At 44.5% G+C, this 17,435-nt stretch overlaps 1 protein-coding gene and 1 pseudogene across 1 annotated transcript; both read left to right on the top strand.

The window, feature by feature from the left end:
• The window catches only part of LOC136515820 (preprotein translocase subunit SCY2, chloroplastic-like), a 28,698-nt pseudogene extending 15,150 nt beyond the window's left edge, over positions 1–13,548 (top strand).
• On the top strand, positions 13,216–16,388 carry LOC136516731 (probable E3 ubiquitin-protein ligase LUL3). Its single transcript, XM_066510213.1, has 3 exons — positions 13,216–14,067; positions 15,537–16,029; positions 16,121–16,388. Exons 1-3 carry the CDS (start codon positions 13,646–13,648, stop codon positions 16,232–16,234), a joined length of 1,029 nt encoding a protein of 342 aa, XP_066366310.1. The 5' UTR covers positions 13,216–13,645; the 3' UTR covers positions 16,235–16,388.
• Positions 16,389–17,435: the final 1,047 nt, after the last annotated feature.

Genomic DNA, 17,435 nt, shown 5'->3' with positions numbered 1-17,435 from the left:
CACTTCATTTATTGCTCATCACTCTTTTGTCTCTTGCTATGAGCCTACCAAGGTAGAAGAAGCTCTTAAAGATCCGGATTGGATCAATGCCATGCATGAAGAGTTGAACAACTTCACTCGCAATAAAGTTTGGACTCTTGAAGAGCGACCAAAAGGTGCAAGAGTCATTGGAACAAAGTGGATGTTCCGCAACAAGCAAGATGATCAAGGTGTTGTTGTGAGAAATAAGGCAAGACTAGTTGCAAAGGGGTTCTCTCAAATTGAAGGTTTGGATTTTGGAGAGACCTTTGCACCAGTTGCAAGATTAGAAGCCATCTGTATCCTACTTGCATATACATCACATCATGAAATGAAACTATATCAAATGGATGTGAAAAGTGCATTTTTAAATGGCTTTATTAATGAACTAGTCTATGTTGATCAACCTCCCGGGTTTGAAGACCCTAGATATCCTAATCATGTTTATAGGTTGTCCAAGGCACTATATGAGCTTAAGCAAGCCCCAAGAGCTTGGTATGAGCGCCTTTGGGACTTCCTCATTAAAAAGTGCTTCACCATTGGGAAGGTCGACACCATACTATTCACCAAGAAGCTTGATGGGCATATCTTCATTTGTCAAGTATATGTTGATGATATCATCTTTGGATCATCAAATGAAGACTCATGCAAAGAATTTAGTGAATTGATGTCAAAGGAGTTCGAGATGTCCATGATTGGTGAGCTTACATTCTTTCTTGGTTTTCAAGTCAAGCAAATGAAAGAAGGCATCTTTATCTCTCAAGAGAAATACACAAAAGATCTTCTCAAGAGATTCAAGATAGATGAATGTAAGTCAATCAAGACACCAATGCCTACCAATAGACATCTTGACCTAGATGAGGGAGATAACCTGTTGATCAAACGCTCTACCGTTCTATGATTGGTAGCTTGTTATATTTAACCGCATCTAGGCCCGACATCATGTTTAGTGTGTGTATGTGTGCTAGATTTCAAGCTAGTCCTAAGGAAACACATTTAATTGCCGTAAAAAGAATCCTTAGGTATCTTAAGCACACACCAAGCATTGGCCTTTGGTATCCCAAAGGAGCTATATTTGAATTAATTGGCTATTCCGATTCGGATTACGCCGGATGCAAAGTTGATAGAAAAAGCACATCCGGAGAGTGTCATTTGCTCGGTAGATCACTTGTGTCTTGGTCCTCTAAGAAACAAAATAGTGTGGCTTTGTCCACCGCCGAAGCGGAATACATTACCGCGGGTGCTTGTTGTGCATAAATTTTATACATGAAACAAACTTTGCTAGACTATGGTGTAGTTCTAGAAAAAGTACCTCTTTTGTGCGACAATGAAAGTGCAGTAAAACTTACAAATAATCCAGTTCAACACTCTCGCACCAAGCACATAGATATCCGTCATCACTTTTCTAAGAGATCATGTTGCTAAAAATGATATATCACTAGAAGGTGTAAGAACCGAAGATCAATTAGCGGATATCTTCACTAAACCGCTAGATGAGGCTACATTTTGTAGATTGCGGAATGAGCTCAATGTACTTGACTTTAGCAACTTCACTAAAAATTGAGCTTGTGTTGTCCCTTGCATTCATTGTAATATACAACATGTTTAATTTTTGGCAATGCATATAGGGCTTGTATAACATGGTTAAGATAACCACCGAAAAGCGTGTGAAGAAGCTTAACCTTAGATCAAACTCGACAAGCAACTAGATTTACTTCCAAAGTATTCCATATGCATGGATGTTGTTTTGTCGTTTTGTTCCATTTGCCCTCTTATTGCCTATTTTTTTAAAAAGAATTATAGCCTAAGGCAAAATATTTTGAAAAATATGAGGGTTTGAGAGAGGTCACTCACATCAGTCCCAATTGGTGTTTATTTGGATCTTATTCAAAGTTGGGACTTGATTGGGAACAGGCAGCGCAAAGAAACTTTGAAGATTTGCTGGAAAAGGTGCACCGGACACTGCTGTCCAGCGTTTGGTCAGTTCACAGGAGGTGAACTGCTGCTGAAGGAGTGACCGAACGCTGCGTTTGTGCGTTCGGTTAGGAAGGGATCCAGTGTCCGGTCGTTTGAAGAAGGAACAGGATGTACTAATCGGACCCTGCCTATGTCCGGTCATGGACCACCGGACGTGTCCGGTCGCGATTCTAGAGGAATTGGACCTCTCTAGAATCGACCGGACGCTGGGTGGTAGCGTCCGGTCGCTACCACCGGAGCGTCCGGTCAGTGGATCTCGCGTGGCTTTAGGACTCTTCTTCCGTTTTCTTATCTGTTGCGTTGGGGGACCTATTTAATCGCCGCCGTACCTTTTTGCCCCACATCTCGCCGAGCCCTAGCTAGCACCGCCGCAGCTCCTCCACGCCTCCCACGACCGCACGCCACTGCAAGCTCACCACAGTAGCTCCCTTGCCCACACCACCGAGCACCTCGCCAGCCACTGCGCCTCACCGCGCGCCTCCTGCGCCCAAGCCATCGTGCTGCCATAGCTGAGCCCGCTGCAGAGCACCTCGCCACGCCGTCGTCGCCCGTGTGTGCCACCGTCGGCTCCCAGGCACCGAGCACCACTCAAGGCCATTTCCAGTGCCCTAGCCCTACCTCCTTGTTGGTAAGGCCAGACTGTTGTTCCAGTTTTGATTTGCTTGTGACCTAGATCAAATTGCAATGCACTGATTTCAAATCATTCAGGGCTTTCATCTACCCTAACCCTAGTCGGTTCTGAGGTTCCCCCGCGTGACACGTCTCTTCTTCTCTCAGATCATCGGTTCGTTAGGTAGAAAGCCCATCATCTCAATTTCGTACCTACATTGCTTGTTTCCTAGGGCTTTCGCATCTATTAGATATATTGTATTTATTTGTATATCCATCTATTCCATCGTGCAGTGAGTCGATGCCGTTGAGGTTCTTGTGGTAGTTGGCAGTCAACTCAGAGCCAAGCTCGCGAGTAAGGATCGAGGCCAAGCCTCGGGAGTGTCAGTTTGACAGTTGATCTTCATTAGCGGCAGTTCATCCTCTTGTTAGATCAGATGGCTCGCACGAAGAATGTAGGTGGTGGTCCAGGAGATGACGATCGGAGGCCCCCGCCTTGCCAGCCTGCAGGATCGAAAGGCAAGACAACGAAGTAGGTGACTTCAAAGAAGCGCAAGTACCTCGACGCAGAGACAGCGAGAGCAGCAGCAGTCGCTGAGGCCACAGAGCATGCCGAGAGAGGAGGTGCCTGCAGTGGAGTTGTCATAGCAAATCATCTAGCACCCGATGCTCAGGGCAGACTGAGGGAGATTAAGCGACTTCATGGTAGTCCACCTAGGACTATCATGGTGGCAGGACATCGTCTGGCTATTGAGGAGCCTCAGTGTCAGGGGGAGTCCTAGTAGGAGCCACAGTAGCAGCCCCCACCAGCAGAGCCTTAGCCAGCTCAAGAGACTTAGGAGGGCCAGCAGGCCGAGGAGACCGAGCCGGCACCCCAGCTACGCCACTCTAGTCGTACCAGTGCTATAGTTCCACCGAGGCTAGCTACACAGCGTAGGGGTTCACGCCCACCGCCCAGACCACAGGGTTCGCCTCTAGTGGTACACCTTGACTTGAGGGCCACCACAGCCAGACAGGTTCGCCAGCTGAGGTTTGTTGAGTTTGACATGTGGTTCCCTCCGAGGAGGCATGAGAGAGCAGCAGAGGGCTTCTATACACCGCTCCAGGAGGATTTCTATAATGCTTATCTCAACAGTGGGGCAGTGTTCAGATCTCAGAGAGTCTGTAGTATAGAGTCTATTATGGCAGCAGCTGGAGAGCACATTCGCCCTACTTGTCATATTTGTTGGGGCTCACAGATCTGATTGGCCAGACAGGAGTATATGTACCATCTTGGGTTCGGTAGTTTTATGCTTCACTCTATGTTGATCCACATCACAACTTCATACACTTTGCATTCAACGGCAGAGACTACAGGGTGATGAGTTTCAGGGCTCGGGAGATACTGAGGTTACAGGATCAGCCTGTCAAATTGCATGAGGTATGTTATGGATAGCAGGAGCCTCCCAGGCGTCCTCATGGAGGGTTGGTGCCCCCTACTGATCTTGTGTGCCATTGCTTCAAGGAGCCCTTTGGTGAGGGGTCGAGGAGGAACCCTAGTGACCTGACTCCTATAGCTCGAGTACTAGAGGCTATTATCAGGAGGACACTACTTCCCAGGTTAGGATACAGAGAGGGTCTGACTTGCTTACAGCTCTGGCTTCTTAATGCCCTGATGCAGCAGACCGTGTTCGACATTTGGGACCTCCTTCTATCAGAGATGGAAGATACTATAACTGAGGGCTTCAAGGGTCACAGGCAGCTTCTGTATGCACATTGGATCACTTTCCTGATGCTTCAGTCTGTGCAGGTTCAGACCCCAGAGATGGTTGCTGAGTACAGAGGTGCCACCACAGAGTTTCTAGCATATAACATGGCATAGAGGATCCGGCATAGCACACCATAGGCACCCGCTCGGCCCAGTCGTCGTCTAGATGTTCCAGAGTCAGTAGCTCAGTAGAACGAGATCATTAGAGGCATAGCCGCTACTGAGGAGGAGCAGCTTGAGGCACAGCAGGAGATGACCGAGTCCAGTGACAGTTCGGATGATGACTATTAGCCGATTCCTCAGATGCCTCCACACAGACATGATGTAGAGGCCGGCAGTTCTAGCTCAGCTCTACCTGCACCGTAGACAGACCCCGCATTGATTGCTATTCTTGAGCGGATGCAGTAGGATTAGGCATGATAGGCATAGGAGACCGCTGCCAACTTTGCATAGTTTCAGGCTCATCAGGACGAGTTCCAGCGACAGCAGCAGCTCCTCCAGCAGCAGCAGTTACTCATGCAGTAGCAACTTATGGGATTTATGCAGCATGTAGTAACAGCACTTGGGGCCCCACTACCACAGCCTTCGCCCTAGCTTGCTCAGCCTGCCACCACTTCGATGACTCTAGCTGTATAGCCCAGTGGGCTTCAGAGTTAGGGACAGCCTCTAGCTCAGTTTGCTTCACCTACAGTTCAGGTATCCCAGTGGTTGTCCTCACCAGTGGTAGCCCCATAGTTCACTCCATATCACACGGGCTTCTCACCGGAGCAGTCACCCTCGCTATTCGTGCCTGACATGTCAGTCTCCAGGAGTCTTAGAGCATCCTTCAGCGAGTTGACCGATATGCCTACACCGCCTCATATGCATACTGCCGGTCCTTCTACAGCAGCCCTAGTCGTTGTGACTACTCAGAGGCTCCCCTCGTCTGTCGCCTCATCAGATCCTACGACAGACGTCCCAGCAGCATCACAGGCAGCACCTGCCCCAGCTCAGACCCAGACCGCTTCAGAGACATTGCCAGCCACAGAGGGTCAGTTAGTTCAGAGCTCAGGGTCAGATGATGATGGCGCCTAGTTTTAGCTTGCTCCTCGTACCTCAGCGCCTGGCTCATCTGCTGCAGCCCCACCGACCGACCCTTAGGTTTTGGTGTTTGACGCCAAAGGGGGAGAGGGTTCGAGTATGTAGACTCAGGGGGGGCGTCGTTTAGGGGGAGCTAGTTATCTAGTATTAGCTTATTATATACATTTGGAGTTCTATCTGTGTGATACACTATTACTTTTATGCATTTGTGTGTTACTTTCATGCATATTATTATATCTATGTGATAGTGCTATCTACGTGATTGTGATATATGACATGTGTGCTCTCTACTTTACATTATTTATATGTCATATCACTTGCGTTATGCTCATTTACCTTTGCTTCCGCTTTTATACTCTGATGCAAATGAGCTTTATTACGTGTACTCTTGCTTAATTCATATCCTTTGAGTACATTGTGTTGGCTTGGGTCATATAAGCTTGACTAACATTTTTGTTCTTATCGACAAAAGTTTATATGAACCAAGCCCGTCAAAAACCTCACTCTTTTACATACTCGAGGTGGTATTGTCATCAATCATCAAAAAGGGGGAGATTGAAAGCATCTAGGCCCCTAGTTGGATTTCGGTGATTAATGATAATACAAGATTACTATGACTAACGTGTGTTTTACAGATGCAATTAAGTTAGGTCATGGTAATGGAGATCAATTGGGCAATCAAGGTTGTCATGCCCCTATGATAGAAATCATTTTAGTTTTCAAAGGATGGACGACAAGGTTAAGGATGACTAGTTCTAAGTGTCGATTGGAGTTGGAGTGACACTTAGAGTAGTTTAGGACTTTGTTTTTCCTTTGGCTGTACTATTAAGGGGGTATGGACGGGTAGCTTGACCTAGGTGAGTCTAGTGAGTTAGGTGTGGTGCACACTTGTTAAAACTAGCTCTAGGTAGCTCCTATGAATGCCTAAGATCCTTTGGAGCAAACTTCATTCACATATGATCGAGAGTTGGAAGTGAATGGAGGGTCAAATGCTGACCGGACGCTGGCCTCGGTGCGACCGGACACTGGCCGCAGGGTCCGGTCAATTCATTTGATCAACAGACTGCGTTCGGTGCGACCGGACGCTGGAGAGGTCAAGTGACCGGACGCTGAAAGGCAGCGTCCGATTGACTCCAGTAAGGTTCCAGAGAAGGGAATCTGCGACCGGACGCGTCTGGTCAGTACTAACCGGACCCTGAGGGTTCAGCGTCCGGTCGAGTCCAGTAAGGGTTTAATGCGACCGGACGCGTCCGGTCAGTGGTGACCGGACCCTGCCAGCGTCCGGTCAACACATTTTTACTGGTTCGCGGGTTGATCTGACCGGAGCGTTCGGTCACCCCGCAGAAGCTCATAACGGTTCGTTTTTCAGGCTGCCTTATAAATAGAAGCTTCACTCGTGTGTGGAGTCACTTTTGTTCATTCCAACAGCTGAGAAACACGTTTGTGAGTGCCAAGAAGAGCAAGGTCCTAGTGAGGTGATTGAGATTTGAGAATCCAAGAGAGTAGCCTCATTAGTGAATCAAGAGTAGTCAAGTGTGCATCCATCTTCTTATTAGGCTTCGCGTGGTTAAGTGAGAGTTCGTGCTTGTTACTCTTGGTGATCGCCATCACCTAGATGGCTTGGTGGTGATTGGGAGCTTGGTGATCACCCGGCGGAGCTTGTGGGTGACCCAACTCAAGTTGTGAGCGGCTTTGGGTGATTCGCCGCGACGGAGTGTCGAAGAATCAACCCGTAGAGAGCACTTGATCCTTGCGCGAATCAATGGGGAGCTACACCCTTGCGCGGGTGCTCCAACGAGGACTAGTGGGGAGTGGCGACTCTCCGATACCTCGGCAAAACATCGCCGCATTCCTCTCTCTCCATTTACTTTGAGCATTTACTTTGAGTATTTACTTTGAGCAATTCAATACTTATCTTTACATTCATAGAATTGGCATGCTAGAGTAAGTTTGGAATATAGGTTGTAAGTCCGTTGTGCGTTAGTTTGATAGAAACACTTTTCTAGGCACAAGGGGTTAATTGGGCTATCCGTAGGATTTGATTATTGCAAGAAAATTTAAAATTAGCCCAAATCACCCCCCTCTTGGGCATCTTGATCCTTTCACATTGTATTAAAGAGAAAGGGTGGTCCTCAACAGGTTCCTCACTCACACGGGGACCAAATATGTGTGAGGCAATTACACAGACTCAAAGCTCTTGCGCATAGCAACACACATGACTCAACCTAGCTCAACTGCCCTAGATTGCAATAGAAAGCCCTAGCCCCTACAGTTTCTTCGCACCAGCCATGCACCATAAGCCATGCTCATCCAAGTTCACACAAAATCGTGTTAACCGAAGGAGAAGCCCCTTAAAACACACAAGCATTTCTATGTTTCCAAATAATCCAGGCGCCAAGAATAATTAGAGTGTCCACTCCTTTTCTGTGCTCCTTTTTAACTTTTCTCATCGTCTTGCGCCACCAATCTATAAAGCTTGTGTGTTCAATTGTTCATTGTTTCTTCTATATTTTTATTTGCAGGACATGGTTCACCTTTGATTATTTGTGTTGGAATTTTGACTGGTTACACAGATACACTACACAAGTTGATAACTCAGTTTTCAGGTTAGCTCTCTGAAGTTGAGCTTGTCAACTTTCTGTAATGCCTTTTTAATATGACTTCGTTTGGTGTTCATTTGTCTTGCCTTGTTTCTTTTTGTAAGTGTTCTGGAACAAGTTTTCAGGGAATTGTCCTGAAACCACTCTGACATACCTTCAGCTTTGGCCTGTACCCTCTTTATGTGCACGTTGGGAGTTTTAGTTTCTGTCATTTTCTTTGAAACAGGGAATTTTTCCTATTGTTGGCCTTACATCTTGGGAGTAGCTGGAATTTTTATGATTCTCACCATGGGGGCTGTGCTGGTGACTGAAGGATGCAGGAAGATAAAACTTCAGTACTACGGATTTAAATTAGCTTCTGGTGCAGGATAGAATTCTTTTTTTTTTTTCTTTTGTGATTTATTTTTATATATGTTATCCGTACGAATAGTTTTACACTTTACTGTTTCGCCTTTCTTTGAATTTGCAAATGACCTTTAGGTAACAGTAGAACACATTAGTATTTCACTGGTTATATATAATTTAATGTTAAACTGTTTCTTATTCTTTGTACTGCATTTTTTTCAGATAAAATTAAATACTTGAGCCATTTCACCGTTCTTTTGTAGGAATGAAAGCACCCCAGTTACAGAGGTTGAGCCATATATCCCCTTCAACATCAATCCGACCGGAATGCAGCCCTTGCTTACAACCTCATACTTGCTAGCTTTTCCAAGCATCATGGCCAGGTAAACCATAGTGTATTTCATTTCTGTCTTTTCACTTACCCTAACATTGTAATGTGGAATATCTGCAGTATTTTTGCCTCACCCTTCTGGGAAAACTTGAGGGAAGTTTTGAATCCAAAGACTTCAACTGGTGGTAGTCCCTGGGTTTATTACTCGACATATGCTTTTCTCATCTCGTCTTCAATATTTTTGATATTGTAAGTTCGTGTGGTGGGCTTTGGATAAACATAAAGTCCCAACGAAGTACGTCGGGCTCATTAAGGACATGTACAACAATGTTGTGACTAGTGTTCGAACAAGTGATGAAGACACGGATGACTTTCCGATTAGGATAGGACTACATCAAAGGTCAGCTTTGAGCCCTTATCTGTTTGCCTTAGTGATGGATGAGGTCACAAGGAACATACAAGGAGACATCCCTTGGTGTATGCTTTTCGCGGACGATGTAGTGCTAGTTGATGAAAGCCGGACAGGAGTGAATCAGAAACTGAAGTTATGGCGGGAGACTTTGGAGTCCAAAGGTTTTAGACTCAGTAGAACTAAAACTGAGTATATGAGATGTGACTTCGGCACTACTACTTGGGAGGAGGAAGATATTAGTTTGGAAGGTTAAGTAGTGCCTAGGAACGATGATATACATGATATATTAGGGGTAGCACCAATTGAAGAAAAGTTTGTCCAACACCGGTTGAGATGGTTTGGACATGTACAACGGAGACCTCCAGAGGCACCGGTGCGTAGTGGAATCCTAAGCCATGATAGTAACGTGAAAAGAGGCAGAGGAAGACCGAAGTTGACTTGGGTAGAAGCAATAAAAGGAGACTTGAAAGGATGGAATATATCCAAAGACTTAGCCTTATATAGGAGTGTTTGGAAAACAGCTATTCACGTGCATGAACCTTGATTGCTTCTGTTGGATTTTAACTCTAGAATACCCCAACTTGTTTGGGACTTAAATGCTTTATTGTTGTTGTAAGTTCGTGTCGCATCTTAATAACCATAAAGGGCGTACCTAGTACAGCGGGGTCTGGGGAAGGGTGTCAGTGGCAAGCCTTATCCTTGCTTGTGCAATGCGAGGAGACCACGACTCGAACCTGGGACCTTCCGATCACAGGCGGTAAGACTCTACCGCTTGCACCAGACCCGCCCTTCCTCTCATCTTAATAACCATGTATACTTAAAAACTTCTGATGTCTGCAAAATTACTTCTTGCTTCTAATATCTTCCACTTCACCAGTGGTTTACAAATTTTACATCTTATCTATCTACATGCTTTTGCTAATCTCGCATTTCAGTAGCATGTGACAGCAAATTCTTATTTCACTGTTGCTTGGGATTTGAATATTCCCTTAGTTCCATTGACGTTCTACTTTCTGTATGTATTATTGTATTTAATGGCTACATCCTTCCAGATATATTTTCCCTAGTTCTCCATAAGCAATATCAGCATGCTCAAGGAATACCACCGGTTCACAAAGATTTAGCTTACATGTTTAATTTTAAGATACTTTCTTTCTCAGATAAAAAAACTGTAAACTATATTAACTTGTGATTAAGGTTTTTTAATCACTTATGGTTGCCTGTTATCTGTATGACTAGTGTAATTGTGGAACCAAGTATAACTGGCATATATGGAACACTGCAGGACAATGCACATGGCATAAATTATAATGACCTCAGTCCTATAGTGTCATAGAACTCAAGTTCTTAATATTTTCAGCAACTGAGTCAGTTTATTGGGATGCATGCTTATTTGCACATATTTTATCTGCGAAACTTTGGTTCCAGGCTAACTTACCCAAAGAGATATCTGATTACCTGAATAAGATGAGTGCGAGGGTACCAAGGATAAAGCCTGGAAGAGCAACAGTAGACTACCTTACAAAGATACAAACATCAACGCGTTTCTGGGGTAGGTGTCCTTGAAGAAAGTTTACCGCATTGTCAAATTTTTTTATGATTTATCCTTCTTCTTCACTTTGTGCCTTTTTTTCTAAGCAAAAAATAATAATCTCTTACATCCAGGAGGTCTACTGCTAAGCTTGCTTGCAACTTCCTCTTTATTGCTTGACCGATATCTTAGGCAAATAAATGAAGGGTTTTCAATAGGGTTCACATCAGTCTTGATTATTGTGAGTACATCTCAGGCACACTCTTAATGTAACTTGTTACCGTGAAAATTAGTTGTTGAACTGCAGCTATTATGCCATCTTCATCAGCCTTTTTGTCTATGGGAACTGATTCCAAAATTCTGAATGATCCATACGTGACCATGTGGCTTCAATTCTAATGCCTTTATAGAAGAATTTGAAATCCATGGTTTTCCATATTTTTGTTTCATAATGTGAAGTTGCATTAGCACTAAAAAAATTGGAATCTATTCACTTAGACATTTAAGGCTAAGTTTGGATTTGATAATTATCCACAAGTTCTACATGTATTTAGTATAGTAATGAATTATATGAAAAATAATGATTTCAGGTGGGCTCAATTATTGAGCTTAGAAGATCATAATACAATGTGATGTCAGCACTGAGCAAAGTTCTGAGGAGATATGCAGCCTGTTCGTTTGGGTGTGGCTTGTCATAAATGATCGTAAATTTCCAACCGAAATAGTATTTTTCTCTCACATAAATCAGCCAGCAGTACTTCTTCACGAACCAACAACGATACGAACCAGCCAACCGAACAAACTGATGGTGCTTAAGAGTATGTAAGCACCTAAGCGGATACGTTGGTGATGATGGCACCATCCACTAGGTACTTTAACTTTTCTGCCAAGGTTTATCAATATTTGAGATAAACATAGTTTCCACTTTGGTCTTTTATAAAGAGCATGAATTGGAAATTTTTATGGGGTTACAGCTCGTGGTGTTGCAAGCTCGATTGGCCCCGGCACTTGGCAGTTGGCGCTATAGCACGCTATGATGAGAAGCTTACCACACAAACTTGATGGAAGCAACATGACTTTATTGACAGAGTGAACTGAGGAAACAACAAACATGTCCAGCAAAGCAAGGAACATGGTTTACGTTGGGTGCTTCGCTTTTGTGTATTTGTGCACCGTCGGGAGTTATTGCAAGTGATAAAAAATCTTCGATATCTTAATCGCCATGCTGGATCACATAGCTAATCTGTTGGGATCTGTCCACCGTTCAAATGCTCCGAAAGGAAGGACCTCTGGATAAGTCTTCCTTTTTTTTTTTTGTTTGGGTGTGAACACATTGGCCCTGTTTGCCTGAACTCCTTCCGCAGTATTTTTTAATGAACGAATAATGTTTTTCTGATTTGTTGTTGGACGGACTGTAGTTGAATGCTGGTGTACGTCTCGGATTGAGTCGGTCTCGACAAAGAGACACCTTTCTCTCTCTCTATATATATATATATTGAGAGCAGGCATGGCCTGTTTTTAAGAAACAAACTACATTGAAGTTCATTTTTGTTGTGCCTGTGAATGGCCAAAATCTCACTTTCATGCACAACTTTGATCGGATGGAGATTGCTTCCTTTTATGCGGGTGTTTAGTTAACGTCTCCGTTCACTTCGCTGAAAAAACAAACCGAAATACTGTTCTGACTGATTTGTTGTGAGAGAAAAACACTATTTCATTAAAAAAAACATTCTGAAAAATACGGATTATAAAAGAAACGAACCGTGCCAATGGTATACGGCTTAACAGTCGAGGAAGCACATTCATGTCGTCTTCGTTTAATACTACAAGTGATTCCTATTGCAGATCGTGAGATCGAACATCGTATGCCAGTATCGCCCAACTTGGCTAATGACTAGTTGGGGTTCGGTGGCCTGAACATTTAAGGCAAACCGTGTCGAACGAACGACTGCCATCGTTGCTGCTACATCATTTTTCAGGTCGTGGACTACAACATTGTGGCTGCGTTTAGGGCATGTTTAGTTCTAAATAAGTCATATACTTATAAGTTAAAAAATGAAATAAATGATTTATTTTGTCAAACATCACTAACTTATAAATCACCTCTGTTTATAAGTTTTAAGTTGGTTCACCCCTACTTAAAACTTATAAGTCACCTTTTTTTTTCATGTAGGGCCCACATCTTTAATGAGCTTATAAGTCATTTACAACCAAACAGGTATGACTTATAAGTTATTGGTTTTCAGTCACCTGACTTATGGAAACCAAACAGGCCCTTAGTTCTCAAAAAGTTTTTCAAAAAATGCCATCGAATACTGCGATACGTGCATGGAGCGTTAAATATAGACGAAAAAAACTAATTACATAGTTTATTTGAAAACTGTGAGACAAACATTTTGAGTCTAATTAATTCATGATTGAACACTAATTGCTAAATAAAAATAAAAATACTGCGACAGCCAAATTTACAAATTTCGCGACACAGTCTGTTAGCCCCGTCCCGTCGTTACACTTTCCTCGCCAAAATCCTACGTGTGGGCACCGCGTGTCCACTGTCCACAGCACGCACCCGTCGACGGTTCCAACTTCCAAGCACCCTCCTGTCCTCGCCATCAACGACGCAACAACGCCGTCGTTGCCGCGGCCGCGCGCCGAGCGGAGCAGCCGCTTTGGCTCACCCCCTCCGCAGTCGTCGCGGCCACCGTCAGGTAACAGCCAACGCGCAACCTTGTGGGAAACGCACCCGGAAACACCGCAGAGCAGCCGTGAAAGTCAATCCGCGCCCTGCCCGTCCTGCCTTCCCCTTCAGCTCGCCCGTCGCGTCAGTCAGACGACTCCACCGCCCGCGACGACGCGCTCCTCCGCCTGCCTGCCTGCCCCCGCGACGCGCCCAAGTAAACCCCCGCCCCCGGCGCAAGCGTGAGTCGAATCTCCGGGCCCCGCTTGCTTTCCCTCCTCGCGTGCTCGGCGACTACTCGGCGCCGCGCAGGGCTCCATGGGCGCGTCCTCCAGCCGCCGCCGCCGGGACGACTACTACCCGCCGCCGCACCACTACTCCTCCTACCCGCCCCCGCCACCGCCGCCGCACCACCACCACCACCAACACCCGCCGCCTCCACCTCCACCGCCGCACCACCGTCCTCCCCCTCCGCCGCCGCCCTCCTCGTACTACTACCACCCGCACCCGCCGCCCCCGCACGCGTACCACGGCTCGTGGCACCCCGCGCCCGCGCCGCCGCCGCAGCCGCAGCCGCCCGCGCTGACGGGGCCTCCGCCCGAGTTCGTGGAGCACCAGCAGGCGCAGAAGGTGAAGAACTACGTCAATCTGCACAAGGACACCATCAGGGTCGTGCCCGACGACGCTGACCCCGAGCGCCGCCTCGTCGCCTTCACTTTCGACGCGATAACCGACGGCAGGTGAGGTCGGGTTATGCTGGTGTTGCTATTGTGTCTTAAAACACTGTAATGTAATGGTAACGGTAGTGTTTGATTTATTTGGCCGACCTAAATTATGTGGCTACTGCCTGCTGGAATTTGAGATTTATAATTTGCTTCATGTAGGTGGCTAATGATTAATAGAACTTGGCCAGTTATTGTTTTTAGACCAAAGCTCATCACCTACCCTTCTTAGAAAGTCCAGTAGTAAGATTGGCGATCCAGCAGCTTGGAAATAGAATACCAACAGTGGAGCTATGTGAAGAGGGATATGCTTTCATTTAGCAAATTCTAGCTGGTTCATTACAATTGCTGACTTATTGTTTTCTATAATGCTTCAAGCTCGTAGATCAGTAATTGTTTTCCACTTCCGTAATAAAGAAGCAGATGAATAGTTAAGTATGACTAGAGTAGAACTCTCAGAAGTTTAATGGCTTACCCAGAATGCTATGCACATTTGCACGTGACAACCCAGCTAAGGATTAATAATGGGAAGAACAAGAATAGTTTAAATTTTCTTTTCTTTTCTTCCTCAGGTAGTCAGGTTTATCATATGTTTGTTATTCCTAGCTTAAAATTTTTTGCAATCTGAACTACAAATCACACGACTTCATGTTCAAACACAGTAACCACCACATTTTTGTTTATAATATTACTGCAACCAGTGCTCAAAATCCTGTTGTTACTGCTAGGCAGGTTTTTTAGTTAGATTGTTGAAATTTTGATAGAAAAATCAAATTTGGCATTGGACATGTAGCTGGTTGGCTACCAGCTCCTAGCAATTGTTTAGGAGACTACTGACAAATGTTTCTTTAGAAAAATCACACATCATTTCCCTTTCAAACTAGTGCAGCATGGATGAAACCTTTTGCAATTCTTAAAAAAATGGCATTTTACTAGAAAATTCCAAGGGATCAAGGGCTCAAGTGCTCAACAATGTCCACCTACTTACCTAGATAGTAGATGCTATAAATAGCTATATTTAAAGAGTATCCATGCTTCTTACTAGCTCTAGCTGCTGAGCACGAAGTTGCAGCCGTCAGGTACTGCGTAAAATCGTTTACGTTTACTTTTTGTAGTCCTAATTAGCTCAACCAGTTGTGCTTAAAGCCTAAACTTTTAGGCAGAAGGGGCATGTGGCAGCAGCTGAAAATTTTGCCATGCATGCAACACCAGTCTCCATTTTCTTTTTGAGGAAGCAACTTCAATCTCCATTGCCAGTATGCCTGCCTAGTCATGCTAGTTGCCATCCAAAACGACTTAGTTGTCATTTTCTTTTAGGTTGTCGAGGACTTTCTTTGACTGTCTAGCGCAGCAACCCCCCCTAAACTTGGCGGTTTGCAGCTGTGTGTAGCTGCCTAGTCATCCTAGACATTGCTATCCTATTATTATGAGTGTTTAGTTACCATTTAACATCAGTTGACACTTGAACTTGTCCATATCTTTTGCAGTGTGACTATATATTACTTTGCCAAGGAAGGAAAGGATTGTAGTTTTTCTTCAATATACCCAGAATTACAGACGCCAACAAAGATACCCTTCGAGAAAGGGTTGGCCCAAAGGTTTATCCAGCCCTCTGGGTCTGGTGTTGACTTGGGATTCTTTTCTCTGGATGAGCTTTCAAGTTCGTCAGGGGAAGTGTTCCCACTTGTTGTTTATGCAGAAGCATATCCATCTCCAGAGGAAGGTGGCCCGTCAGTAAACTCCACTCGCGCACAGATTACTCTTGCTGTTTTGGAGAAGCATAACAACGACCTTCAAGTTAAAGTTGTGAAGCAAATCTTGTGGATTGATGGCATGAGGTATGAGCTACAGGAAATTTTTGGTATGGTCAACTCCACTGAATCAGATGTTGCCGATGCTGATGCTGATGACACGGGGAAGGAATGTGTTATCTGCTTGACAGAACCAAGAGACACTGCTGTTATGCCTTGTAGACATTTGGTAAGTACATGATTTGCTGTATGTGCCTTTTATCTTCTAGATCTAGCTTTTGTTACCTTAGGTTTTGTCTGATTGTTCCTTTCTTATCCAGTGTTTATGCAGTGAATGTGCAAAAACTCTACGATTTCAGACAAATAAATGCCCAATATGCAGACAGCCTGTTGAAAAACTAATGGAGATCAAAGTTAGAAGTGCTGAGCCATAATGGAGAGTTTGCTGGTATCATTGCTGCTGCACTATGTTATGTAATTGCCCATAATCCTGTAACAACATCGATCTTGAAGTGTATAGTTCTGTTGATGGTTGTGAACTTGTGATGACGTGGTCTAGAAATGAACTGTGAAGACCTTCATTTGGCATTTGATCGCTCTTGTTATAGTACTCCCTCCGTCCCAAAAGAGTATCGTTTTTGCTATGAACATGGACAAACATTTGTCAAGATTCATAGCAAAAACGACACTCTTTTTGGGACAGAGGGAGTATATTAGAACACTGCATCTGAAAACTACCTTGTCATAGTTTTGTGCCTTGACAAAGCTAATTTTACACGTTTTTTTACCCTGGTCAATTGTCATCTTTATGCTTTGCTTGACATAGACTTGCCTTTCCATGTTCCATGCCCGTCGTTGTCCTTCACATTTTACTTGTACTGTGATGTTGCAATTTCTTTCGTTTTCAGGGAAGTATCTCGGTGATGTTTCTGGCCAATGTATCTGGTAGTAAATCCTAGTAGTTGCATGATAGTTCTGTGAGCATAACAAAGCGTGTTTTTCCACATTTATTACTGTAACATTTTGTGTACTGCTTATATATCAACCAGGGTACAACTCAATTGACATGTGGTTGACCATCTATCTGGAATCTGGAGTTAAAGTGGTACGCTGTGTTTCAGGTAAATTTGAACAAAAAGCATTGGTGTGTAAAGTCAAATTGTGTTTAGGTCATCTGCTGCGCTGAAAGGTGTAAAGTTCACTAGTGCTCCACTGCTCCTGAACCCAGCTTAGATATCGTTTGATCCTTCCATTGACCTGTTGCATCTGTACACAATTTTTGTAATGAACTTGATAGTTGATAGGCTATGTGCCATCTAGACAACTACAGTAGTTGATGTTTTGTGTGCAGTAAGTAGCCCCACCCACCCCTGATACGTACTAAAAAAATATGAATGAAACTGGTGGTCTGCTCCCATAGCCCAGCAGCCTGTTCGTTTGGCTGTGGCTTGTCGTAAACGATCGTAAATTTTTAGCTGGAACAGTATTTTTCTCTCACACAAACCAGCCAGCAGTACTTCTTTACGAACCAGCAACGATACGAAATAGCCAACCGAACAGGCTGCAGATTCTTGTGGTATAAGCTTTTTGAAGATAAAGAACATGCAAGATCCACTTGGAGTTATCATTTAATGT

Source organism: Miscanthus floridulus, chromosome 17, assembly GCF_019320115.1.
Source record: "Miscanthus floridulus cultivar M001 chromosome 17, ASM1932011v1, whole genome shotgun sequence".
NCBI lineage: Eukaryota > Viridiplantae > Streptophyta > Magnoliopsida > Poales > Poaceae > Miscanthus > Miscanthus floridulus.
Note: the sequence above shows the minus strand (reverse complement) of the source record. Positions and strands in the feature narration are given on the sequence as shown.

What these genes read in the sequence shown, in the direction of transcription:
- LOC136516731 (XM_066510213.1), top strand. Translation starts at nt 13,646, where the DNA reads ATGGGCGCGTCCTCCAGCCGCCGCCGCCGGGACGACTACTACCCGCCG. An exon ending in GACGCGATAACCGACGGCAG is followed by an intron (nt 14,068 to 15,536) that starts GTGAGGTCGGGT and finishes TATCTTTTGCAG; the next exon opens with TGTGACTATATATTACTTTG. An exon ending in TTATGCCTTGTAGACATTTG is followed by an intron (nt 16,030 to 16,120) that starts GTAAGTACATGA and finishes TTTCTTATCCAG; the next exon opens with TGTTTATGCAGTGAATGTGC.